General features: G+C 37.8%; 1 protein-coding gene across 11 annotated transcripts in view; it reads left to right on the top strand.

Annotated features, from left to right (window-relative positions):
- The window catches only part of LOC139958985 (histone deacetylase 4-like), an 88,150-nt gene that overhangs the window by 32,976 nt on the left and 28,317 nt on the right, over positions 1–26,857 (top strand). For 9 of the 11 annotated variants that reach the window (XR_011789926.1, XR_011789925.1, XR_011789923.1 and 6 more), the window contains 3 exons: positions 6,905–7,119; positions 13,342–13,462; positions 25,565–25,688. Coding sequence is in view for 1 of the 11 variants with exons in the window: in XM_071956453.1 (XP_071812554.1) it covers positions 6,905–7,119; positions 13,342–13,462; positions 25,565–25,688 (460 nt within the window). In the remaining 10 variants the exon portion in view is untranslated. Of the gene's footprint in view, positions 1–3,079; positions 4,555–6,904; positions 7,120–13,341; positions 13,463–25,564; positions 25,689–26,857 lie in introns of those variants that run through there. The other 2 variants (XR_011789927.1, XR_011789924.1) reach the window with 2 other exon arrangements.

The raw sequence follows: 26,857 nt of genomic DNA, 5'->3' as shown, positions 1-26,857 counted from the left end.
CTTTTTCAGTGCTTCAGTTCATTGCAATTTCATACCCATATGTACTGTACAATAAACTGTTGATTAATTCCTGAGAAGTTGAACAAGATATCTTTATCCACTTCTCTGTTGGGGCAACCTGTCTTCTTGTCACTGGTCCAAGAATTGTCATAAAATGTCATTACTAGGCGTGTTTATTAGATATGAAAAAATATTCTGTCCTAGTGACTGAATCCACCAGAGAGACTTTCACCTTGCCATCTTTGACAAAGGCATTTAACGATGTCAAATCGACCAATTTTTGGCTGGAAAAATCCGATCAAGAAAATCCTGATAGGCACAGTACAGTACGTATTATTAGCTGACTCTGAAATGGTATGAAGCACTCGCATTTTAACTGGTAAATGTTTCATACTCTTCTGTTAGCTCAGATGAAGGTCGGGAATGGGGATAAACTGGACCAATGGTTTGACTGGCTAATAATCAATTGTTTATGAAAAGTTTAGGGAAAGTCTTCCCCACCCCAACCCCCCCCCCCATCAAGAAAAAAATTTGTGCTGTAAATCAAGGAAAAATATTCTAGTTTCAAGAAGTCTTTCAAAGCACCAAATAATGTCATCTGCCAATTGAATTATTTAGGGTGGTACTACTACAGTGAGTCAAGGTAAAATCAAGGAGTACCAAGAAAAACCCTGGACCAGAATCCTTGACCTAAATCCTAGAGAATCATAGTACCCTACAATGGCTTTAATCTGTAATGGTTGGTCATTGCTACTGGTCAGTCTGTATAGCGTAGTAGGGATATATCTTTATATGCTATTGGACTTTGTTACCACCTCATTTCTCCCAATTTCATATATTAGACTAATTTTAGTAGCTTTTTGTACCGCTTGATTAATCATTTGTGAAGTAATTGATGGTAGTTTTTTTTTTGAGTTTATTATTAGGGTCATTATTTGTGGCCATGAACTAAAATTGACCCTCCGTCTGTATTGGTCAACTTATTTCATTTGAAGATAAGCTTTTAATATTCAGTTTGGAGACACTAAGGGGCTAGAACAATACTTACAGTACTTTCAAGGTAATCTTACTAGTACTTAATTAGGCTGCCAGTAAGGCACTTTATTATATTTCTTGTACCAGATTTGCATATATTGAAAAATGCCGGGTCACTGGTATTACTTATACACCCACACACTTGACGTCAATTCTGTACAGTTTGATGATGATGGGGTACCTGTATCTACAGCTGCAGAAGGCGTAGAACCTTACTTAGAAGTTGTAACTTGCATAATTATTTCTTCGGTTGTAACTGTTTTATAAGACACAACCAAATGTAATACACTCTATAAAGATGTGTACCTTGAGGTGCCATTTCCACAAGCCAGTGGAAATCATACTCAATCATTAAAAGGGAAGGGGAGGGGGGGGAGCAGGGGGAAGGATGCCACCAAATTAAAGTAGAACGTACTATAGTATCCCGATGATATTTGCACACAATCCCTATATTGCCCTAAGTTCCAAGATGCTGATAGTCCATATTGTCATAGTTCATACCATTAAAGTCAACTTGAAGCAAACAGGTGTGATGTCATAGTTGCACAAAGACAAACAGAATGTGTGTTTTGGGGGTGTGGGGGGGGGGGGATTTATTTTTCACTTTTTTGGTTGGATTGGATTCCAACTTAAAACTAAGGGGATGTGAAGTTACCAAAATCCAAATGAATATTAATTTTTGTTTGTATTGAGGTACGTTCCCAATTTGAAATGAGGAAATTATTGGATATAAATCGGCAGAAGGATCAAAAGCAAATTTTCAATGTGTATCTGTGAAGACAGCATACCTGCTTTGCTTGAAGTGTACTTTTTGATACAAAAATGTGTCATCAACTTCAAATGTTTGTTGATCCCGAGAAACTTTTTACAGGAAATTAGTGCAAACTTCACCAGGAGGCTCATATAAAATGACCCTCTCTCATCTGTCAAATTTTGAGGTTTTCAACTGGATTTTCCTATTTGAGGCTAACTTGATGGTGACCTGGGCTTCTCATGTAATTGCAGGCCAAAATATTGATGTTAATCCATCGTTTTATCAATTATAATGACTCAACTCGAAACTTGTTTCTTTTAGCTCTGTGCAAACAACAGAGCACCCTTGGTTGATATTTACACCATTCGTCATTCTTGATAAATTTGTACATAGTGTTAAAACATACATAGTGTACATACATAGTATACATACATAGTGTACATACATACATAGTGCACATAGTGTTAAAACAAACTCATGTTTATGTTTTCCCATTGATATTTTTTTTTTTTGGCATCTGAGGAATTGACCTTTTTTTATTGTCCGTGTATTTGACTAAATTGTCCAGTCATTTTAAATTGATGAACTTCAACTGTTTAAAGGGTTATTTCTCAGTAATTGTAATAAACATTTCTGCCGGGGCTGATAGCAGAGTAATGTGTCATAACCATTAACAAATATATCAAAGTTAATCTTGTGCCTGTAAAATAATCCATCCTACATGGTTGCCCTATTGTGTGATTCATGGGAGCGATGCAATGTACAGACCACTAAATGTAAAAAAAACTGGAACCATTTTTTTTTATGTTTTTTTTTTTTTATTATTGTCATCTTTAATTAGGGTAGTCCTGCTCAGTGCAGAAGCACTGCTTTCCAGAAGAGCCCTCAAGTTGGATGTTTTAGTAGTCCATTTTGAATTCCAGCTCAATTTCCAGAAAACCCACCATTGCCATGGCAGACCTGCACAACAAACCTACACTTAGGCATTGGTGCCAAAATTAAAGTTCCACCCATCCTAGCTCAAAGACCCCCCCCTCCTTGTTTACGTCATTTAAAGTTCAACATTTGTTTGCTTGTATTTTAAGCTAAATCCGGATTCCAAAAACAATAGAGACAAAAAAAAAACTGAGTCCGTGTGATCAGAGAAGTATGAAAGCTTCTTATTCACACTCACTCATGAGGAACCAGTACTGAACTTTTGACCCGATAACAGTAATATAGAGTTGCTGGTTAGTCAGACAACAGACTGGAAGTTTCCATAAGTTTAGCCCATTATGAGAATATAAGCTCGGTGGTCTAATTTTTGAGGACTGGATTAATACCCAGTACAGTACAATCAGTGGAAGTGCTATTTGTAGATACTGACATATAGCAGCCTGCACCCTTGTTGCTTGTTTTGTATTTTATCGAGGGGAGAGGTCACACAAAGTGCAGATCCACAGAGTGCATGAAGCAATTGACCCTGTACTGTTTGCAGTACTTACTGGGTGGGTTAACTGTACATATCAACATTGATCAATTAGCGTTTGATTCTGGTGGAACCAGGGTACCGTCAGTGTTTTCAATTCCTCAAACGGAGACACTACCTACTTTTGCTACAGGACCCATTGATACCAGTATGACATCCTGATTGAAGGTTTACCCATTAAACCCAAAAGGAGTTCTTTTTAAAAGAAAGCTGGCACCTTTTTACAAGAGTACAGTGGTTGTTTAGTTTTGTTTTTTCATCTTGTTTTGTTTTTGGTCTTAATGCTTTTTATCTGCATACAACTTTTAAGTAGTCCACAGATGACCAGATTCTGTGGAAGGAACTCAGAAGACAGTTTGCTAACTTTCGTTCAGTTTTGTGTAATTTTTGGAGTTCTGTTCTTGTTTACTTTTGGAGAATTTTACAAATACCAGAAAATATCTATAAATTTGTCCTCATCAAAAAGGCCGATCGAAAGACTGACAACGCCTTATGTTTCATGCCTCTCATTTAGCTGTGTCTGATGTGTGGCATTTGCACATTTTTGCCAAAAACATGTTTGTTTGTGTTAAGTTTTGATGGTTTTGGTTTAGATGGAAACTGTACTATTTACTGATACTAGTAGGTATAGCTTTAACTTCGATTGGAACCATTTACAGCATAGCAGCTACTTCATTACCAAGCCTTACTACATATTGCACATCTCTTGCATAAAAACAAGTCTGTTTGGGTCGAGTTTTGCTGTAGGTAGCACTAAACTTTGATTGGACCACTATAGATTAGTAGGCTCATTGGTCTGTCACCAAGATTATACACGTTGTCACACATCTGTGAGTTTGACGAATTTTGGATAAATTCATGTTTGTTTTGACCTTGTTTCCGTATTTGTTTGGATGCAATTAAGTCTTTACTGATACTAACTGTGATTGGACTATTATAGCATATATCCACAGATATATATATTAGTACAGTCCATTGTTGCCAAAGTTACACACATCATGACACAGGACCATATGTAAACTATGTTAGCATCAATTGCCTTTACCTACCCATACTCCGATATATAACAATCGTTTGTGGATGTATCAGAGCCAGTTGAAATTTGTCCTGGAGCAAGAACCAACCCTTCCTTCGTAGTAATAATAATAACAATCGTCATCACCGGCATACAGTAATTTACAACTGGTTTTTGCAGACATAAAAACCAAAATGTCATCGTGTGTTGAGACCCTGTGGGCTGGTTCAATGAAACCTGCTAAATTCCGAGTAAGGAAAACAAGCCTGGATGCCATTAAAGGTAAGATCTGAATAGGAAGGGTCACTGTGTCAAACCATCTAGGATTCCTCTCATGACAATTTCTTTTGGGCTTGAAAAAAAAGCCTTGTTGCATTTGTCACTTGTTGAGTTTTTACCCACAATCTGGTGGTGTGGCCATGCTAGAGCAAAAAGATGATGTTAACTTGAAATGCATACTTTTTTACAAGTTTGTAATTTTGTAACAAATTTCACAACACTCCCTCCTATCTACCTAGTCCAAGAATACTAGGAAGTGCTAGGATCAAAATGTTAAGCCCACTGTACTGTACAGTAGTTTGCAAGGTTGCAAGTAGATTTAAACCACTAAATTGTACTCTTAAGACACATGATTAATGTTAACAAACAACTATTTTGTGAACCCTTAAGTACTATTTTCAGAAATCTCTTCAAAACCATGCTTTTTGCCCTTCATTTTGTTTCTTAAAGCTTCTACAAATATAACCCAGCAGCAAATCATACAGTGTTTGACTACAGAAAAAGATTAAGCTGTGCCCCCCCCCCCCCCTGTTGATGCATTGCAGTCAGATAGGAATACTGATATGAAGTTAATTACAGTGAATTGCTTCCTATTAGAAATCAATAAAAAATATTATTTTCTCTTGAGATTTGATTTGGCTTATTAGCAAGCAATCACTTTATTTTACAAATAGTCTTGCATCTTCGGTAAATGCAGTAGGCTGCAAGTTTGCATGACAAACTCATTAATGAACCTCAGTTTCTATTAATTATGTAACTTTGCCCAGTGTTTGTGGAGTACGTATCGTCTGAGCTACAGGTAGCCTGTAGGGCAATCATTTTGTGACATCCACCAAATTTGTTTGATTTTTGAGAGTGTGAAAGCGTTGACATGAAATCTGATTGAATAACATTGACAAGCAGTCATGGTGTATTGTTTTGAGGGACATTTACATAATACTCATAATAATTGCATTTCCTGCGTGCGTATGGTACCGGGTTATGTCGCAACAGATTTTGCGAAACCGTCAACTTTAATTGGGTACTGATTTGTGAATTGGCAATTTCTCCGATGTATTTTGTCCCAAGTTTTTGAGGCCACACAGGTGTAATTTGCAAAGTTTCTTTTATTAGGGAATTTTAGCCAACTTTGCTCGTTTGTAGTGAACACATTGCTTCAGGTTTACTTAACGTTACCAAGTACCACAGAATTAGGCAGGAGGTTTGGGTGGCCTTTTTAGTGAGGTTTTGCTTTTTGAGTTATTGCATTTTACATAAGTCTACAAAAGGAAGGTAGAACTAACACAAATATGTTATAACACATTTTACAAATCAGGGTAGATAATGGGATCATCAAATTCTGAAATGTTTATTCACAATTCAGCTTGTTAATAAAAGTTCGGAATGACACTGCAAGACTGAAAGAGTTCTTTAACCAAAATCCGTAGACTTTGAAGGATTAAACTGTTGAAGATCTGTTACGTCCATATTTGTCACGGCTGGCTGCGAGAGAGGATCTCTTTTGACCGACAAAAGTGGGAGGTAAAAAGAGATTAAAGTTTAGATAATAGCATAAACATGCAAGTCAGATGTCCTGGATTAGCCACGGTATTGCTTTCGGTTTTTTAAATCAGACAATTTCTAGAGAGTGGAATTGTTTTTCTGATTCTTAACTTCATATTGAGGCAGGTAACAGACATACAGTAGGCGTTATACCCTGTACATAAACAGGTGCTGAAGTGTGTCAATAAATGGGGTTCATTCACATTATGTGTTGAATTTGTGGCTTAAATTTTTTTTTAACTTAGTCGGTATCTCTGGTTTTTTAAATAACTCTAATTCACGGTAATAATTTCGCAATAGTCTCGCCGTAGTGACACTAAGAAGGCTATGTCTTCAACCTTACATGACTTAGGCTCGTTATTATGATTATTATTATGATGATTTATGGTACAACTTAGTCAGGAATTATACATACTGTATAGTACCTTCATACCAAAACTTGTCCCCTTTCCACTTTGTACTTTCTAATACCCTTGCTTAACACATTAATAGAGAATAGGTGTTGTACAGGTACAGTATATATGCCAAAGGAGTTAAAATTGTGCTTGGCAAGTTGACTTGTGTTCTCAATCCTGACTCTTGCTCATGGTTAAGTAGCTGTTCCTTGCTCATTTGGGGTTATAGATACTCTAATAAAAAAATTTAAAAAAATTTAATTTAATTAAAAAATTAAAAAATTAATGTTTGTGTTCCCTTTAAATCCCTTAATTTGGCCCAACAAATTTTCGGGACATAAAACTCTAGTACTATTTTTTACCATTTATTTATTCATTTGTTTACCTTTTTTTCCACCCTTCTCTTGTCATTGCAGAGGACCCATTGGCTGGTGGATTACCTCCCAGTGGTGTTTTCCCTTCTGGAAACAGAGTCCACCTAATGGAGGACCCGGCATGGACGATCCATCAGGACTTGCTGCGGCTTCAACAGCAGCAGCAATTTCAACAGCAACTCCTGATGGCCCAGTACAAGCAGCGCCAGGATCAGATGGCTTCTCAACACATGAAACAACAGCAAGAACTTCTCTTGGTGAGCCTCGTAGATTTATCACCTTCACTTTGCTCTGTCGAATGTTAATCGATTTATGAATTTACTTGATGTTCCAGTTTAAGTTGTCTTGTCCTGTTGTCTATCCCCACCCCCTCCCCCTCCACCCTTTGTGATCTCTGCTTTTTGGTTTTGTTTTTTTCATTTCATTTGATTCTGCCATGATTGAAATGTTAGGCCATCATACATTTCATCTCTTGGTAACACTGCTCATTCTCATTGTTGTGACTAGTTTGACCGACTTATTGTTTTGACATTGGCTGTTCATCTGAATATGTTCTTGTGACTATGACTGTTCTTCTATTTATCTATCCATCTGATTAGATGAATATTAATCTATTTCATCTGGCCTCTGTCCATCTGAATTTGTTCATCTGTTCCTGTGTCTCGATTGTTGATTGTTGCATACTGATTGTTCATCTGCATCTGTTCCTGCTCCTGTGACTATGAATATTCATCTATTCATTTGGCCTCTGTCCATCAGATTAGATGAATATTCATCTTGCCTTTGTCCATTTGATTAGATGAATATTCATCTTGCCTTTGTCCATTTGATTAGATGAATATTCATCTATTCATCTGGCCTCTGTCCATCAGATTAGATGAATATTCATCTTGCCTTTGTCCATTTGATTAGATGAATATTCATCTATTCATCTGGCCTCTGTCCATCTGATAAGATGAATGTTCATCTATTCATCTGGCCTATGTCCTTAAGATTAAATGAATATTCATCTGGCCTCTGCATTTGATTAGATGAATATTCATCTATTCATCTGGCCTCTGTCCATCTAATTAGTAGGGTTGTGCGGGATCCCGGTAGTCAAGTGAATACCGGTATCCCGATCCCGGTATTGACTAATCCCGATCACAGTGCAATGTGTAACTACTACCGGTATTGGGAAAACAACCGGTTATTACATTCGTTTCGGTATCATTCCCGGGAATCCCGGACATAATAAAAAATATCTACGTGTTACTATTTGAAATAAAGAAAACAAAACACGATTTTTTTTCTGGTTTCTGTGTTCTTAGTTTGAATAATATCTGATCAACTTACGTACTGGCCTAGACTAGGCTATATATTAACAAATCAACTTTTCACGTAGTAATTTGGACCTAGGCTACAATAAATATCGAACGTTACTTGCGCTCAACATGTTACGGGACCTCAAAGTTATTCTGAAATTTTCGTTATTTATTCTTCCTTCAAACGATGATTGTCAAGGTTCCCATGTACAAAATCTAACCCTTATGCATTTCACCTCATTTTGTTATAATAATTTTAACGATTTTATAAATTTTGAGCCAAAACCGCAGGGAGTATATCCAGTTTAAATCCATCTTCGCACGGGACTGTATATTATTATAGCCTAGGATACGGTACTGGTACACAGCAGTGCAGTACTTGAGATTTTGATGCTGTAATGAAATGGATTCGTTTATTACTACGGGGGGTTCCACGATGTCATTTATATTTATCTTTCGCTACCTCGTTAATTTTTAAGAACTTTTGTACGAAAGATTGATATTGCACGTATTCAAAGTATATTTCCTGGAGTAAAGAACAGCCGATTAACGATAAAAATAAATCTGTACTATTCTTATGTATGTAGTTTGTAATCCCGTATTTACGTAGCCCCTATGTTATATTCTAATTGTCTGAAGTTCCAAACACGTGGTGAGTTGTTGATAGTTAAAAACTTTTCATTGTGAACTTTTGAACTTGAAGGGGTTGCCCTATTCCAATATCATGGAATAGTGGGGAAATCCCAATTTATGTTTGTGTACGGATTACAAGTTTAATCCACGTGCGAACGTGTTAATCTAATATCGTACGTCGAGTATGAATGAAGGATGGTGTGGGTTGCTTTTTTCCAAGGTTTGTGCTTTTCTTTTGGCAGTATATGTTAAAAAACAAAGGCCCTAATATAGCGTGTTATTTTTTTTATTTTTTTTATAAACGTGCGTGTAAGAGTATGTACATAGCCTAGGCTATGCATATTGAATGTATGACATTGACAGTCTCGTAACTAAGTGCTTTGAACCGTAGATGAAAGTTGAGGAAAATACCGGTTGTAGTTACGATACCGGTATCCATGTTGCAACACTACCGGTTGTGTGAAATCCGACTACCGCACAACGCTACTAATTAGATGAATGTTCATCTATTCATCTGGCCTATGTCTAAGATTAGTTGAATATTCATCTGGCCTCTGCATTTGATTAGATGAATATTCATCTATTCATCTGGCCTCTGTCCATCTGATTAGATGAATGTTCATGTATTCATCTGGCCGCTGTCCATCTGATTAGATGAATATTCATCTATTTCATCTGGCCTCTGTCCATCTGATTGGATGAATATTCATCTATTCATCTGGCCTCTGTCCATCTGATGAGATGAATATTCATATATTCATCTGGCCTCTGTCCATCTGATCTTGTTTATCTGATCTCTGTTGATACTGACTGGGCATATGAATCTGTTCCTGTGAATATGAATGTTCATCTGACTCTATTCTTCAATTTTTCATGTAAAAGAAAAACAAATCCTAGCCTACTGTTATCAGCATATATATATATGTCACAAGTAGGCCTTAGAACCATTTCTTTGGTTTCATGCTTTTGTGTCTGAAAATAATTTTACCAAAATAGTAAATAGTCATGAAGTGTGGATTTGAAGGTTATCATGTCAGCTCTGAACAACTCTCGAGTCACTAATTCACAGATTTTAAGTAGCAGAAACTCCAAATATCCAGGTTCCACAAGATTAGTATTCATTTTCCATATGACTCTCTCGGGAAGACAAAAAAAAAATGTTGATATTCGTTAAATAACAGGTCACAATTTTCTAGGGGAGGCTGTTTAATTCCTAGACAGAAGGATCTGTTAATTTTTATGAATGCAATTTGAGAGAAAAATACGCTATATAGTGCATTTGTGCATGTACTTTACTGTGCATTTACGATAGGCCAGTAGGTCTTCTTTACCATTCCTTAGCCCTGAATTATAAGATTCAAGTGGAGTCGTTGAAGCCTTGGATCTTGACTCTTGAATTTTAGAAGTTGCTCACGCCCACGCACTGCATGAACTATTTTTTTCCTGAAAAACGGCAGTGCCAAATCTGTTTTTCCGTAAACAGGACACTGTCATTTAGAGGGGCTCTAATAATTTGAAAACGTGACTGAGCATACAATCTTTCTGGTTTTGCACGTTTTTTGCCAATATGCAAGGAATAATGTAGTGTTCATATGTTTTGTATCATTTTTCCAAGTTTTGTGAAATATGATTTTATCGTAAAAATCGTAAAAGTGCCGAGTCACTTACAAAACTTGGATATTAATATTCCTATTTGGATAGCAATTTGATTGTATTTTGCACAGTGCACAGTATGCGATACTGGATGAATTTATTCCCTAGTTGACCTGCAGCTTAAAATGGTCATTTAGTACTCATTTAGTATTTTGAGAAGTTTTGGGCAATGGAATCATCCATTTTCTGTTCATTTCATTGGATAAAGCTACAAAAGATTATGTTGTTTGCAAAGTACCATAAAATTAAAAGTTTCTTGGAATTGTGAAGATTTTGAATACTTCAGTTAATTATTATGTGCCTGTTTATAGTGTTTACGCTAGATGTTAATCAAGCATGAAGTGGTACAACGTTCATAAGTTCATAACCCAGGAAGTAGGATCAACTGTGTAACGTAGAAACGATTTGACCATGGATATGTATGTAACCCAGGAAGTAGGATCAACTGAGTAACGTAGAAACGATTTTGACCATGGATATGTATGTAACCCAGGAAGTAGGATCAACTGAGTAACGTAGAAACGATTTTGACCATGGATATGTATGTAACCCAGGAAGTAGGATCAACTGTGTAACATAGAAACGATTTGACCATGGATATGTATTTAACCCAGGAAGTAGGATCAACTGTGTAACGTAGAAACGATTTGACCATGGATATGTATTTAACCCAGGAAGTAGGATCAACTGAGTAACGTAGAAAGGATTTTGACCATGGATATGTATGTAACCCAGGAAGTAGGATCAACTGTGTAACATAGAAACGATTTGACCATGGATATGTATGTAACCCAGGAAGTAGGATCAACTGTGTAACATAGAAACGATTTGACCATGGATATGTATTTAACCCAGGAAGTAGGATCAACTGTGTAACGTAGAAATGATTTTGACCATGGATATGTATGTAACCCAGGTAGTAGGATCAACTATGTAACGTAGAAACGATTTTGACCATGGAAATGTATGTAACCCAGGTAGTAGGATCAACTATGTAACGTAGAAACGATTTGACCATGGATATGTATTTAACCCAGGAAGTAGGATCAACTGAGTAATGTAGAAAGGATTTTGACCATGGAAATGTATGTAACCCAGGTAGTAGGATCAACTATGTAACGTAGAAACGATTTTGACCATGGATGTATGTACGGTTCCGGTACAGAGAAGCATGGTTTATTTTACTTCCATTTCTTGATTTCCATTTTCCTCATAATATTGAAAACAGAAAAATTACAGAAAAGAGACTTTAGTGTAAAAATAGGTCTCGATGGATACCATAAGAGAAGATTCAAACGGATAACACGTAGTCCACCAACTGAAACCGAAACTGAAATCAAGGGAAAACACTCCCAGACACTTTGGGTTTTAAAATGAGATTGTGGGCCCCCTGACCCAGTACCGAATGGTCCTTTAAGGATGTTTATGATTAGATAGGTTACCTGTTGACTTTAGCAGGCATGACCTTTTTCCGCGAATTCGCGGAAGATCCGTGATTTCTTTTCTACCTCCGAGATTTACATCTCTCAATTTCCGTGAATTTCTAACAACAGCGTTGTTCCGTTTGATCCGTCGTTCGCATGTTTTTCATTACCAACCTGCAGGGGGGACAAAAACTATTATCCTAACACACTGTAGCATATGCAAACTGGAGCCTATACCGCAATTTTTGCAAAGTTCTGTGCTTTTTTTTTTACCCCAGGCTCATCCCTGCTCTAGACACAGTTTAGAAAGAGTGCCAATGTTGTGAGTAGACAGATAAGCTAGTCACTTCTAAATATCCTAACCTGGTTTTATTTTGGGATGAATGAAGACCTGCTGATAAAATTGGGAGATTGTCTCAACCTGACTGTAAATATATAAAGAAACAAAAATACCTTATTTACATTGTAAAACAGTAAATGACAGGCTTTACAGAATTTGTAATTAAGCCTTCTACTGCGGTTCAACTTACAGTCCCGGGGGTCCATCGGTTTGCCGTTGACCAACTTTTATCGTAGATATTCCACCCACAGTGATACTAATTTTGATCCCACAAAATCCCCTCAAATTCCCCTCGGACTAAAAAGAAAAAAACCCTTGAGCATTCCTTAAAGACCAGCAGCCCTATTCTGGAAGGCTTACACACAGTATATCGGTCTTGGTTGAAAGGTCGTCGGTATTTGACCCCAAGTATGATGCAAAGTCAGATCCTGTAACATTGGTCATCCATGCTCGAAATCCCGCAAGCATTTTACCGCCAATCTCAAAGTAATTGTTCCCACGGAGACATTTAATTTTTCCGTTTAAAAAAGAAAAAAACGTCAACTATTTGGAATAATTTGGGAGGATCAGAGCCGCCAGGAAAGTTCTTTGAAAACGTCTCACAATATTTTCTTCATTCCTCTATTATCCGTCTCCTCACAACCATGTCTAGAGTGAACTGGTAAACCTTTAAGCACTGTGCACCCTCTGTAACCGTAACCCCGCCGGTCAATTCTACCACCCAAAGTGTTCAGAACATGTTTTTTGACCGGGAATTGTTATTGTTTCGAATCATACAGAATTTTGGTTATCAGAATCTCATTGGTGCTTTAATATGGGGCCAATACTGATTAACCATAACTGCAGCGTGGAACCGAGAAAACTCGGAAGAAAAGGTCTGCAGCTTGCAATTCACGTAGTTGCTGCTTTGAATATGTCGATTTGGAAGGAAGAAAACTGTGGGCACAGTGCTAAAACATTCCAGCCCGATGTAGTTTAGGTAGACAGGTTACAAGTCAACATGTAGACTGGGATACAGGTATATATATTACAAGTATATTTTGCTTGTAAATCCCCAAACCAATGAGTTTTGGGTCTTTTTTTTTAACTTCGTTTTTCTCTCTCTTCTCTTGCTTCTTTGGTCAGCTGAAGAGGGAGCAGATGCTGGAGCAACAGGCTGCCCAACAGAGGCAATTGGAGTTGCAACAACGAGAACAGCAGGAGAAACAGCAACTACAGCAGCTCCTGGCCAAGAAAGATAAGCCGAGTAAGTCGCTAAGAAGATTAATTATATGCATCTCGACCTAAGATAAAACATTTTAGTTGGAATAGGAAGACACTGGAGAATTGCCCCCCCCCCCTCCCTCGAGGTGAAGTGAAAAGGAATCGCTGATGGATTGAATGTGTGCGTTTAGGTGTGTGTGTGTGTGTGTGTGTGTGCATTTACATTTGATGTCTTTCCTTGAATAAAAAGTTGTGTTTATAGCTCAAAGCATGTGTTCTTGCACATGCATAGTTTCCTATTGTGGGGGGGGGGGGGGGAGGGTCATATTTTCAAAATCTAACACTGAACCAGCTTTATTCACCTTCTTTTGCAAGTGTGAAATGTAGGCTTACAAGCAAGGAATCACAAAGCCTCATATGGCTTCTTCTTGGTTTAGGAATAAGAAAGTAAATAGCAAGTCGTTTGTATCGTTTAATCACAGTATCACTTTCGGGCCATTCAGCGAATGCGATATGTCTGCTTTGGGAATAGACCATTTCATGTCAGAAAGCTATGTCCGTGGGAAGATTGTAACTGTACTAGACAAGTGCTGTTGTTTGCTGTTTTAACTTGTAATATTGCTTCTGTATAGTGTTTAATCACTGGAAAATTATATTTACTCTTTTTATCTGTACTTAGCTTTTTCTATGAAGCTGTCATTTATGATCAAGGTACCAGCATTCCAACTCTAAATTTGAATTTAGGAAACTGAATGGGAAAGACAGACAGATAAAACAAAAGTTGATTAGGACAGTGCGACGTACTTTCTAAAATATGAGATATAAATACTCTGGGGGGAAGGGAGGGATGCCTCATCAGAAAATCATATATATGTTTAACCTCTGTAGGTAGCTTTTGCTATGAAACTGTCATTTATAATCAAAGGTACCAGCATTCCAGCCTAAAATTTGATTTTAGGAAAATGAATGGAAAACCAGACAGCAAAAACAAAAGTTAACTAGGACAGTGTAATGTACTTTCTAATATATCAAATATTAATACTCTGGGGGGGAGAGGGGGAGAGGGAGGGGGAGATCTGGGAGCTGTCAACTTACTTTGCTCCTTGCTTACCTGTCTCCTCATGACCTCAGCACTTTCTCTAGACACGGTAGAATGAGACAGATGAGGTTTGTGAGGGGACAGGTAAGCTCGTCACCCGTAGACATCCAAAACACAATACGTTTTAGAATTCCTCCAATTTCCTCTTCTACTGTGTACTCATCTCATTTGGGGAATATTATCCATAAGTAAGAAAAAAATAGTAAGAAGAGTAAGTAGTACACCTGTTCCCCCCCCCCCCCCCCTTTTGTCTTTTCACATTTTTGGATCAATTATTAGACACAGTGTTACATAAATCTGCTCCTGTTTAGTGACTTGCTCGGACTGTGAAACTACCTGGTAGTTATGCAAAGTGCAGTTAATCTTTCTTTTTTCCCCCTCCCCCTTCTCCAGTGTACCAATGTAAGGTTTAACAAAGAACCTGTACATCAGAGCTACCAGAAACTCTGTACGGTATATATATACATTGCGGGATGAATCAAGACTTTAACAAAGTAAACACAACAATCAAACGGAGGCCTCCATTGGTCGTTGTCAAAATACCGTAGGCCTAGTCTACAGTCTCTTACACATTTGTGAACAGAAGTGGGATTAGAATCTCGCTTTTTCCCCTCGGCGAGGAGGCAATAAAGCTGACCACAGACATTCAAGAACAGGGTTCCGAGAGCATTACGAAAGCGCTAAAAGGTCAAGATGATTGTTCATATTTCAATTAGTGTGCAGCTTAATTTAGACTAGGACCAGTCTGTACCTACAGTAGGTGGAAGCTACGAGGACAACTAATCAGAGATCTCCTACAATATTGATTGTGCTTTGGGGACAGGGGAGGGGAGGAGGGCAGGGGAGGGTCTGGACCCTCCCCGAAAAGGAAAATGAGTGTCTCTTGCTTCAAATGTCTTATGTGAAAAATTAGAGCATAAAGGGATATGATCAGAAAGATATTACTGTAGGATAATGGTAGGATGTGTGTTGAAACAAGCTAGATCAGATAAAATAAATTGTTCCTTTCAGTGGCTGCGAAAATGCTGAAATTGAAAGGCTTCTTTAAAGTTACATAAAATTTGTACTGTTCTTCTTGTGTTAAAATATATATAGGCAGATAAAAAAAATGTCAAAATCTTATACTGAAGATTTTTGATTCAAACATTGTTCTCACCGAACTGAAAAATGTCTCAGCAGGAAGTAATGTGCTTCTTCATACAGTAGGTAGTGTTGATGACTTGAGGTCCTCCCGAATCCTCCCGAATAAACCTCTCATTGTATTATCTACTTTCCGTAGCTTCATCGAATCAAGATAGGGTCCAAACTAGCCCATTTCACAATTTATATATGTTTTACTGAAGGTTGCTGTAGGAACTTAACATAAAACTGTCAATTGTCAAAAACTATCAAAAACTGTCAAACACTGTCATTTGTCAAAAAACTGTCAAAATTGTCATTTGAATGGATTTCATTTTAGCAGACTTTGGCCAGCATATAGTCTTTAAAGGGTGTGAAGACTCAAGCACAAAGACACGTCTCATGCCGGTAATCTGACCTAGTTTCGAATGAGGTGTAACAGAAGTGTTAGACACCACCATCAATCCTAGAAAATACACACACAGCTTGCTACCGTCGGTAATTAGACACTAGTGTACAGTCAATACATACAGCTACGATCAATACCCACAGCACAGTGTACATAGCAGCAATGTACATCGCAGGCCAGATAAATGATAACAAGGTATCACGTTTCATTACTGACTGCATTTTGTAGCGACAAGCAGTAAACTTCACGTGCAAGCAACGGAAAGTTAACTTTTCTCAGAGCGCAGCACTCGGTTTGCGGCGAGTCTTCAATGCCTTCAATGTCTGCAGTTGCGATTAGGGGTGGACAATTGAATGGAATTGGCAAAACACAGCGCAGTCGCTCATCGTAGCACGGTCCCCGGTATATCCCTGGTGTGGTAATTAGCCACTGATATTCCTCTTTTTGTCACATATCTTGTTCAGCTGATAGGAAACATAGTCATGTTAAGGTGAACATATCCAGCAGTGCTCAGTGATTTTTGGAATGCCAAATTCATCACGTCCCACCAGATGGTAGGATTTTTGCCCAAGCTATTTCACAGCAGGTTAAGGTATATATACCCGGGAATCGGTTCTGCTCACAGATTAAATAGTGTGTGCAGCTTTCAAAGTCTGGAATGTAGTAAAAGCCTACTCTGAACAAGCAGGGGAAGAGTGCTTACTGGTAGCTCGCTTTATACTTCACCATAATGATTGAATAGTTTACCTTAACCACTTCTTCCTCTGGTTTTATACCACCACAACAACAAAGCTGGTACAAGTTCGTCCCTCTGTCTTTTAGCCAATTGATGCAACAAGCTGGTGCAACACCCACTGTATATGAAAAGAGTGACTAATCTTTGGTCTAACAATGACGTCATTACGATTGGAACGTCATGATTTCCACCAACCATCTTTCCTACCGCTTAGTGTAAAAGGTGGGGTTAATTATTTGCTCGTCGACGAAACTTGATGTCATCTTTTCTCTTGTTTCCTCCATAAAGTGAAAAAAAAAATTCATTTATGCATTAATTTATGCATTCAAACTTAAATTTACACACTGCCTGTTTGTAAGGGTGCCTCAACAAAGAAATATATATATATATAAATATATATATATGTCTATATATATATGTCTATATAAATATGTCTATATATAAATGTGTATTTATATAAATGTGTATATATATATATATATATATATATATAGATATATAGATATATATATAGATAAATCTACAATTTTAATTATGTTTATTTATAGATATATATATATATATATAATTAAAATTGTAGTGAGTTTATATTAAAAAAATATTTTATAACGAAACCATCAACTCATTTATTATTTTCAATGATTTTTCTTTTTGAGCATTATGTTTTATCATGCATCCATACATCAGTACTACTTGTAATAAACAATTTTTTTTTTCTGATGCTTGTCTTGTTTGGAAGAGCCAGTCTACTTACTACTATACCCATAAAGAATTATTCTCTCTGGTCGAGATTTCTCATTTCCGCACCCCCTTTCGCTCCTCTGCGTGCGCTATTTATAGCAACCTCCTACGTCCTGAAGAAAATGCATTTAGCCAGGCAAGTTTGCGCTTCTGATAGGCTAAAAATAACTTTTGGAATATCAATAAAATGAATGCGAGCCAAGGATAGATGTACGTTTCGAGTTTCAAATAGGCAGATATCTCTGGGAGATTCAGTCCGTTAAATTATTCGGCAGCGTTCGTAGCCCAAAGATAAATTCATTACCTAGGCACTGCGTTGCTCGCTGTAGTGGCATCAGGCAAATCTATTTTTGGCGCAGTATTTGTCAGCAAGAAAAATTTTAATGGGTGTGATATACGAACACCCGCTCCGCAAGAATTGCAAAATGCTCTGGCTTTTCATACATGCCGACATTTGATTGGCTGTCGAGGGCTCTCAATTTTGAAACTATTCCAAGCAAAACAGGCTTATTACAGGTCCCTTGGAATATTGGCTTTTTGAAACGTTTGGAAACTATTTTTAGAAACAAGGGCAGAAAAAGAAGATTTTTCGAGGGAGAATGGAAGGGGGGGGGGGTGACAAAACAAATTTAACTTTATAATAAAGAGTAAATCCATTGCAATTTTGTCATATCCAGGAGGTCATTATCCTTGGCAAAGGTGGTATGCCTGTGCTGTAGGGTACTGTATCAGTATATGGGACAATTGAGAGCAGTACATTAATAATTAAGAGTATGTATTGTAAGGAATTTATAAAAACAATATGTTGAGATGACTCAATTTCGAACAGATCATTTGATTCCATAAATACAATATGACTGCTGCTGACATGCAAGTAGTGTGGTTTTTTATTAATTTTGATTCATGGCATATACTCCTTTCAGTTATGTGTTTACATCTTTTGCTGTTTTCTTGTAAGTTTTTTTTTGGGGGGGGGGCCGGGGGGGGATTCTGACTTGAACGTTACAAAACAGCAGGGTTCCTATTAAAACATTAATTTCCATGTGTATTATATAAGGTTCAAAATTTTAAACCTTAATTTAGACTTTATCTTGTCTGGTTGTTTTTGTATACAGGAGGTGATGAACTGATATTGCCTCTCCCTGTATAGTAATGGTCTCACTACTTCAGTTTAGAGTTTGATTAGTGGTAATTAATGGAAGGGAACAAGCCGGGGGGGGGGGGTGGGGGGTCACACCATCTTGTAATGTTGATAAATATTTAGCAACATTTACAGAGCTCCTCCAGTGTTTTGGGCCTAGACCATAGATACCTTTTGCATTCTTGAATTCTGGGTTTACTTTTTATGTAAGCGTCCTTTTTTTACCCTTCCTGATGCACAATTTACCATTGTTTGTTGCAATGGCAATTGGCATCAGGTGACCAGTTTAAACTGTTAGGGTCAAGTTGTATGACAGAACATTATTGCAACTGTAGCAATTGTATTGTAAATTTTATTTTGTAATTTTTCTTGTATGGATTCCTTGATCGTGTCCCTCTTTATACCAGAAAACAATTTATCTGATATTTTTTCAAAATTATCAAATTGCCAAACAAAATGCAAAGATGCATATAGCAATTCTACCCCCCCCCCCTCCACCCACAGACTCTGTAAACCTCCAAATTGATACCCAAAATGTATAGAGTGAATTATTGCCTACTGTACGGTATCAGTGGGATGTGTCTAGAATAAAATGTGCTTCTATTTAATGATATCCAGCTTATTTCCCAACACTACCCCTAAACAGATATAGTCCCCTATGTAAAACTAATTGACTTATTTTAAAATTCAAAACAAGAGTTACTTATTGGTCTTGAAAACTACCTGTCAAACTAACCCCCCACATCCCTCATTTTTCCCCTTCTATTATCTGTATTAAGTGTTAATCATTTAGCTAGTAAAATAGAACAACTTTTAGAGATCACTTGACCAGACAATAGGGTTGTGCGGGATCCCGGTAGTCAAGTGAATCCCGGTATCCCGATCCCGGTATTGACTAATCCCGATCACAAAGCAATGTGTAAATACTACCGGTATTGGGAAAACAACCGGTTATTACATTTGTTTCGGTATCATTCCCGGGAATCCCGGACATAATAAAAATATCTACGTGTTACAATTTCAAATAAAGAAAACAAGACACGATTTTTTTCTGGTTTCTGTGTTCTTAGTTTGAATAATATCTGACCAATTTATGTACTGGCCTAGACCTATATATTAACGAATCAACTTTTCACGTAGTAATTTGCACCTAGGCTACACCAAATATCGAACGTTACTTGCGCTCAGCATGTTACGGGACCTCGAAGTTATTCTGAAATTTTCGTTATTTATTCTTCCTTCAAACGATGATTGTCAAAGTTCCCATGTACAAAATCTTACTCTTATGCATTTCACCTCATTTTGTTATATTAATTATAACGATTTAATAAATTTTGAGCCAAAACCGCAGGGAGTATATCCAGTTTAAATCCATCTTCGCACGGGACTGTATATTATTATAGCCTAGGGTACGGTACAGGTACACACAGCAGTTCTTGAGATTTGATGATGTAATGAAATGGATTCGTTTATTAATGCGGGGGGTTCCACGATGTCATTTATATTTATTTTTCGCTACTTTTTTAATTTTTAAGATCTTTTGTACGAAAGATTGATGTTGTACGTATTGAAAGTATATTTTCTGGAGTAAACAAAAGCCGATTAACGATATAAATAAATCTGTACTATTCTTATGTATGTAGTTTATAATCCCGTATTTACGTAGCCCCTATGTAACATTCTTATTGTCTGAAGTTCCAAACACGTGGTGACTTGTTGATAGTTAAAAACTTTTCATTGTGAACTTTTGAACTTGAAGGGGTTGCCCTATTCAATATATCATGGATTAGTGGGGAACTCCCAATTTATGTTTGTGTACGGATTACAAGTTTAATCCACGTGCAAACGTGTTAATCTAATATCGTACGTCGAGTATGAATGAAGGATGGTGTGGGTTGCTTTTTTCCAAGGTTTGTGCTTTTCTTTTTGGAAGTGTATGTTAAAAAACAAAGGCCCTAATATAGCGTGTTATTTTTTTTATTTTTTTTTATGAACGTGCGTGTAAGAGTATGTACATAACCTATATGCTATGTATATTGAATGTATGACATTGACAGTCTCGTAACTAAGTGCTTTGAACCGTAGATGAAAGTTGAAGAAAATACCGGTTGTAGTTACGATACCGGGATTCATGTTGCAACACTACCGGTTGTGTGAAATCCGACTACCGCACAACGCTACCAGACAATGTCATTAATCTAGACCCTGGTTCTTCTCATGCAACCTCCAAGAAGCTGATGGAGGTTACTTTTGTAGCTAGTGTACACTGTACTGTACATACCTGTACAACAATTGCTTGTTTTATTTTCAGAGCATGATCAGGTCTTGGTGTGACACAGTTCTTCTTCCTTCCTTATTCGGGGGTCTGTTTTGCTTTAAATCTCTTCGAGGGAAAAACCCTGAAAGCAAACCTACAGAGTGGATGGATGATACTAGTTTATTTATGTGTGCTTTTGCAACAGTGCAACTCAGTGAGGGTCCATAGATGCCCTGTTTGCAATCTATTTGTGGGTTAGATATATACATATAATATTTATATATATATATCTATTCTATGTTTATACATATAATATTTATATATATATATATATATCTATTCTATGTTTATATATGTATATATATATAAATATATATATATATATATATATATATATATATATATAAACATAGAATATATATATATATATATAAACATAGAATAGATATATATATAGATATATATATATAAATATTATATGTATATATCTAACCCACAAATAGATTGCAAACAGATTGTTATCTGATTCATTTTCTTTAAAATTATTCCAAATATCTCCTTCCCTGTGAAGGATGTTTCAAAAAGGGATAGGGGGGGGGGATGGGGGGAGTGTAGGTATTAAATTCATGCAATGCTAAAAAAAAAAAAAAAAAAGATTAAAGTTTCAAGTTTTTCTTCCATATTGTAAATAGCATTTTGCTATAAAAGATGCCTTTTACCAGCTTAAAATTATTCACCGATATCTTTAAACAAGATTCCAATTTTCCAGCCTCCCGGTGTAGCAAGAAAAGAAAAAAAAGGTTAACAAATGATACAACCTGTACTGGCTGTAAATATGTTCCTGGTAGAGTGAGATGGATCGCTGTTCTGGGCAAATCATATCATCCATCACCAGCACTGCTTCAGCTTAGAGTTAGTCTGATTAATTGCCTCTATTGCCCGGGGCTTATTATTGAATTTTTCAAGATTGCGAGGGAGTTGCTTCATTTTGGACGTCTTTTTTTTCTCTCTGTCTTTCTTTTTTTCTTGGTAAAGCCTTTAAGGTTGAAAAGAAGTATTTTATAAATAGAAACATAGTTTATTTAAAGAAATTACTGATAGCTCTTTTACGTCAGTTTCTTCTCTCGATAAAAAGTTACCGACAGATTAAGCAGTTAAGAATGAATAGTAAATTAATCATATGTCCCAGATAAATTTTTTTCAATACCAATTGTTGTGGATTTCTTGTCTGTCCTGGATGTTGCAACCTGTTGACATAATTTGGAAATTTAAAAGAGGGACACAGCATGCCAGGATTGCCAATTTGGAGTTACAAATCCCGAAAATGACAAATATGGCGTTTCCTTGGCAGGAGGAATACGATAGGTCGGGCCGAACATGGCATTTTGACAATTTGTTTTTTTAATGGCCTTATTCAAATTAGTGGTTGAAAATTGTTAAAAATTTCCCCAACGAACATTAGTTCCAACCACTTTATGCGGTTGGCCAATGTTTTTACCACGTTTAACTCTGTATAACGATCAGTTTTAAGAGATCCCAATTGCAACGAGTCATCAAGATCATCTTTGCTTTAATCTTGGTCTTTGGGATAAACATCCTTCCTTATTTCTGTGGTTGCGTTGGCTGGCCAAACTTGTACTCGACGCCGTCTGACCCCGACACAAGTGGCAGAATTAGTACCGATTCTAAAACGTTCCCCATTTCTAAACATTGACAACTTTAGAAAAGCAGAGAATGTTATTTCAGAGTTGAACACTGTTCCCTACATGTTATATTTGACTCCCTCCCTCCCTCCCTCCCTCCCTCCCTCCCTCCCTCCCTCCCTCCCTCCCTCCCTCCCTCCCTCCCTCCCTCCCTCCCTCCCTCCCTCCCTCCCTCCCTCCCTCCCTCCCTCCCTCCCTCCCTCCCTCCCTCCCTCCCTCCCTCCCTCCCTCCCTCCCTCCCTCCCTCCCTCCCTCCCTCCCTCCCTCCCTCCCTCCCTCCCTCCCTCCCTCCCTCCCTCCCTCCCTCCCTCCCTCCCTCCCTCCCTCCCTCCCTCCCTCCCTCCCTCCCTCCCTCCCTCCCTCCCTCCCTCCCTCCCTCCCTCCCTCCCTCCCTCCCTCCCTCCCTCCCTCCCTCCCTCCCTCCCTCCCTCCCTCGTAATATCACCCCTATATCATCGTCTCGCACTCATTACCGTTACACCTAATGCACATGCCAACCACTCCTTTAATACGCCAGACGGCTAGCGTTGCAAACTGCCGTAATGAATCCGTTGCCGCGGATAGGGATTCTTGAAGATCACAGCGATTATCAACCACCAGAAAAGTAGGGAGTAGGCGTTGAGATGAGGAGAGGAGAGAGAAGCAGGAAAGGTCAACAGGTATTTTTAGACGGGAGGACAAACAAAATTTGCCGAAGAAGGATTGATTTGATAAAGCCTCCGCGGAATGAGAAAAACTCTGAATTTTGATGTAATTGTTCGTTCAAGTTTTTTCCAAATTTGACAGACCTTTGTGGTTAGATTTGGATTAAATTTTTCATTTTTTTGTTGTTGTCAAATCAGTCATACTCAAGATTAAAAATAGTGAATGAGGAAGAAGAAGAAGAAGAAATGTAAAGAGGCTATATTTATAACGGGAGAAGGATAAAAACAAACAGTTAGGTCGAGGTAGATTTTTGCTTACTTCCTCTTCTGGTATTTGTTTAAAAATTTGAATATTCATTTTCTTCTTAATAATTTTATGAAGGGTATGTTGCGTTTCAAATAATGTTTCTTCCAAATAAGTGAATAAATTTGTCTTCATAATATTTTGACAGAAAAAAGAAAGAAAGAATGAAATGAAATGAAAAAAAGGTGTATTACAGTGTAACTGGCTATGTATTTGTTAACTTTCTTATAAAGGAATGCATGTACAAAGGGACAGGGTGGGAGGGGGGGGTATGGGCGGTTGTTTGGGTGCAAAGTCCACCACCTCTATCATCAGTCGTGGGAAACCTTAAATATTGCCTGAGAATTCACAATTTGACATCTAAATTTTTTCCTCTGCAATAGAACCCTCAGACTGTCCCCTAAATCCTTCATCTTTGCTTCTGCATGATCCCCTTCCATAAAGGTCCAACCCCCACTCACATCAGCAAGGGGAACTTTAGAATTTGTCCTCCCCCTCCCCTTATGTTTGTAATCCTGCTCACTTAAATGTTTAAAACCTAAGGAGTACAGCTTGGATAAATGCCATGTACTGTACTCTTTCCCCCCTTGATCAGGTCTTGACAACTGCACTGTTGTCAGGTGTGGGTAAAAGTTCATGAAAAGGTTTAACAGAGATCAAGATATGTTTTAATCCGAATTCCCTTTACATTATCACCTGCAGTGCAGTGAAAGCTGGATTACAGGTTCAAGTTATGACCTGTTTCTGGGAAAGATATAGCCCCCCCCCCCACGGGAAGCTTTGAATTACTTATACTGACTTTTAACTCGTTGAAAAGTGTGCAACAATGAAGCACCATGTACGTTTCATTACTAACTTCAGTTATAGTATTATCAAACAAATCAGTAATTATTTTTGGATTTTTTTTCTGTTTGAATGCAACATTTTGAGTCCCGAAAACGTTGGATGTTTTGGATGCACCGTGTTCCTTGAAATTTTTCCTCAGTGCGGTCGTTACCGCAGTTGTACTTTGTACATTAGCATACGTCCAGTGAAGTACACGATGTGTTTGTCTAGCCTACGGCCACTTTAGGAATTAATTGTACACATTTGCGTTCAGTTTATGCAATTCCCGCCGCTAATTATTGTCTTCAAAACATTTTTTGTGATGTCCTACAGTATGTCATGTTAGGGCTATATAAGTACGTATGATGGATCAAACCTAGCCTTGACTCTCAGCCAAATGGAGAGATTCCTAATTCACCGCAGGGGGTCTACTCCCAGCAAAGAAATAACAAATAAAAGAAACAGATCCCCGAATGTAGAAAGAAAGAATATAAGAAAAGTTGTTTTCAAAGAGGCCTCTGAAAAACATTGGAAGAAGGCATTGTTAAGCTGTTTATTTTCAGTCCAGAATGTAATGATTGATATTGTGTATAAAAAGTGTCAATCATTTAACTAATAACATAGTCCCTGCTACCCCCCAAAATAGCCCCTTAAAATTGTCACTGAGGACTTTTGGGGGCGAGGGGGTGGTGCAAAATACCCCCCATAAAATATATTTTAGTTTTTACCCTGGTAATCAGTGGATTACAAAAGCAGCTGTTATGGCATAAAGCAGTGATCCACATATTTTAAGGCTCCCCTCCCCCCCAGCTCAGGATCTGCCATAACTACTGTACCACGATCCACCAGACCCCCCCCCAACCCCTCAGAATCAATGCTCGGAATGCTAGCATGGACTTCATATTAAGATGGAATATGAAAGACGATTCCTCCAGCATGGTGAGAAAAAGAACCCATCTTACTTTAGTTGGTCAGGGTTCCAACCAACAACCCCCCCCCCCACCCCCACACCACCAACTGCTAGATTTTCATTGACTCTATTAGTAACTATAAAAAAATAAAAAAATAAATTTCTCAATTATTTGAGGATCTACTAGCCGGTTAGTTTCCTCACAAGCGAGGGCGAAGAAGATAATTCCTCTCATATGTTTCGTTTTGCTCTTCCAGGTGCCAATGCCTCCACTCAGGTCAAGGACAAGCTGCAGAGGTTTCTCCTGAACCGCAAACATGGCCAAGATATGACCGGGGGAGGACCTCTGAACCATTCGCCGCCTAGAGCATTCCGCCACTGGTGAGATTTATATTTTCTGCTGTCAGCTAGAACTTTTTTAAGGCAAGAGGCAGATCGTTCTTGCATCCCGAGGACACACGGACACGCAGATACACCTTCCCCCCCCTGTACCTCCTCCACGGATAAATCCTTTGTTGCATAATTCTCACCAAAGGAGAAACCTCTAGGTTGGCTGTTACTCTTCAAATGAAGACCAAATGAGGGTAGTCTAGACTTTTGCAAAACATTGATAAAGAGCGAGGATGGTGGGAAAAAAATTGTCAGTCGAATTACTCTTGAAATCCCTTCTCTGCACTGCCGCTTTCTGGGTTGTATGAGAGAGAGAGAGGCGCAATCCTTGGCCACACAGTATGCAAGGTTATATGGTTTTGGTTTGTCGCCCCCCTAGAATAAGAAAACAAATGGGGTTTAAAGGAATCGCACACAACTAAGGTCTGGACAGCTCCCTTTGTAAGATCTCGGAACTTTGTCATATCCTAAAGTCACCAGATTGGATCCCATTCTAGCCAATAAATTCTTTTTTTTTCTTTCCTTTTTTTCTAGCCAATAAATTCCTTTTTTTGTTGTTGTCCTTTTCCAAATGTGTTTCATAAGTTCCCCCAGTCAGTGTCCACATTTCAAGAAGAAATACTTAGCGGTGTTCAAACTGAGCACTGTACTATCTACTAAAAGCTGTTCTATAGTTCAAAAGTTTTGGGAAATCTCCCAAATTTTCTTAGCTATTTGATACCTCATTGTTATGAAAACCACTTTCCAAGAATATTGGATCAGAATCTGGGGTTTTCCATATTTTTTGTAGATTTATATAATAGTATCAAGTTTCCATGGGGTTTAGTAAATGAGAGACCCTTTTTTGAATCTTTTTTCCAAGAAGTTTAATGATAACAAAAATTTGGTGAATTTCCTGAACATTCCAAATGTTACATGGGGTAATGTATGTTTAAAGCTCCCCCTTGGTGACCCTAACTCAGAGCTACTTTGGCGTGTTTGGCGCTACTTCCTATCAATCTCTTACTCCTGACAAACTATGTTTCATAGAAAACAATTTATTTGCTTACATTGAGTTTGCCTTTTAGGATAAAGTTTTACGTCTAATCTGTAACCTTGTTCCGTATAAAAGAAAGAGATTACTCCTTTACTAACCTCTTTGAAGGTTGTCTCGTGATAAT

Source organism: Apostichopus japonicus, chromosome 18 (assembly GCF_037975245.1).
Source record: "Apostichopus japonicus isolate 1M-3 chromosome 18, ASM3797524v1, whole genome shotgun sequence".
NCBI lineage: Eukaryota > Metazoa > Echinodermata > Holothuroidea > Aspidochirotida > Stichopodidae > Apostichopus > Apostichopus japonicus.
This window is presented reverse-complemented; position numbering and strand designations above follow the sequence as displayed.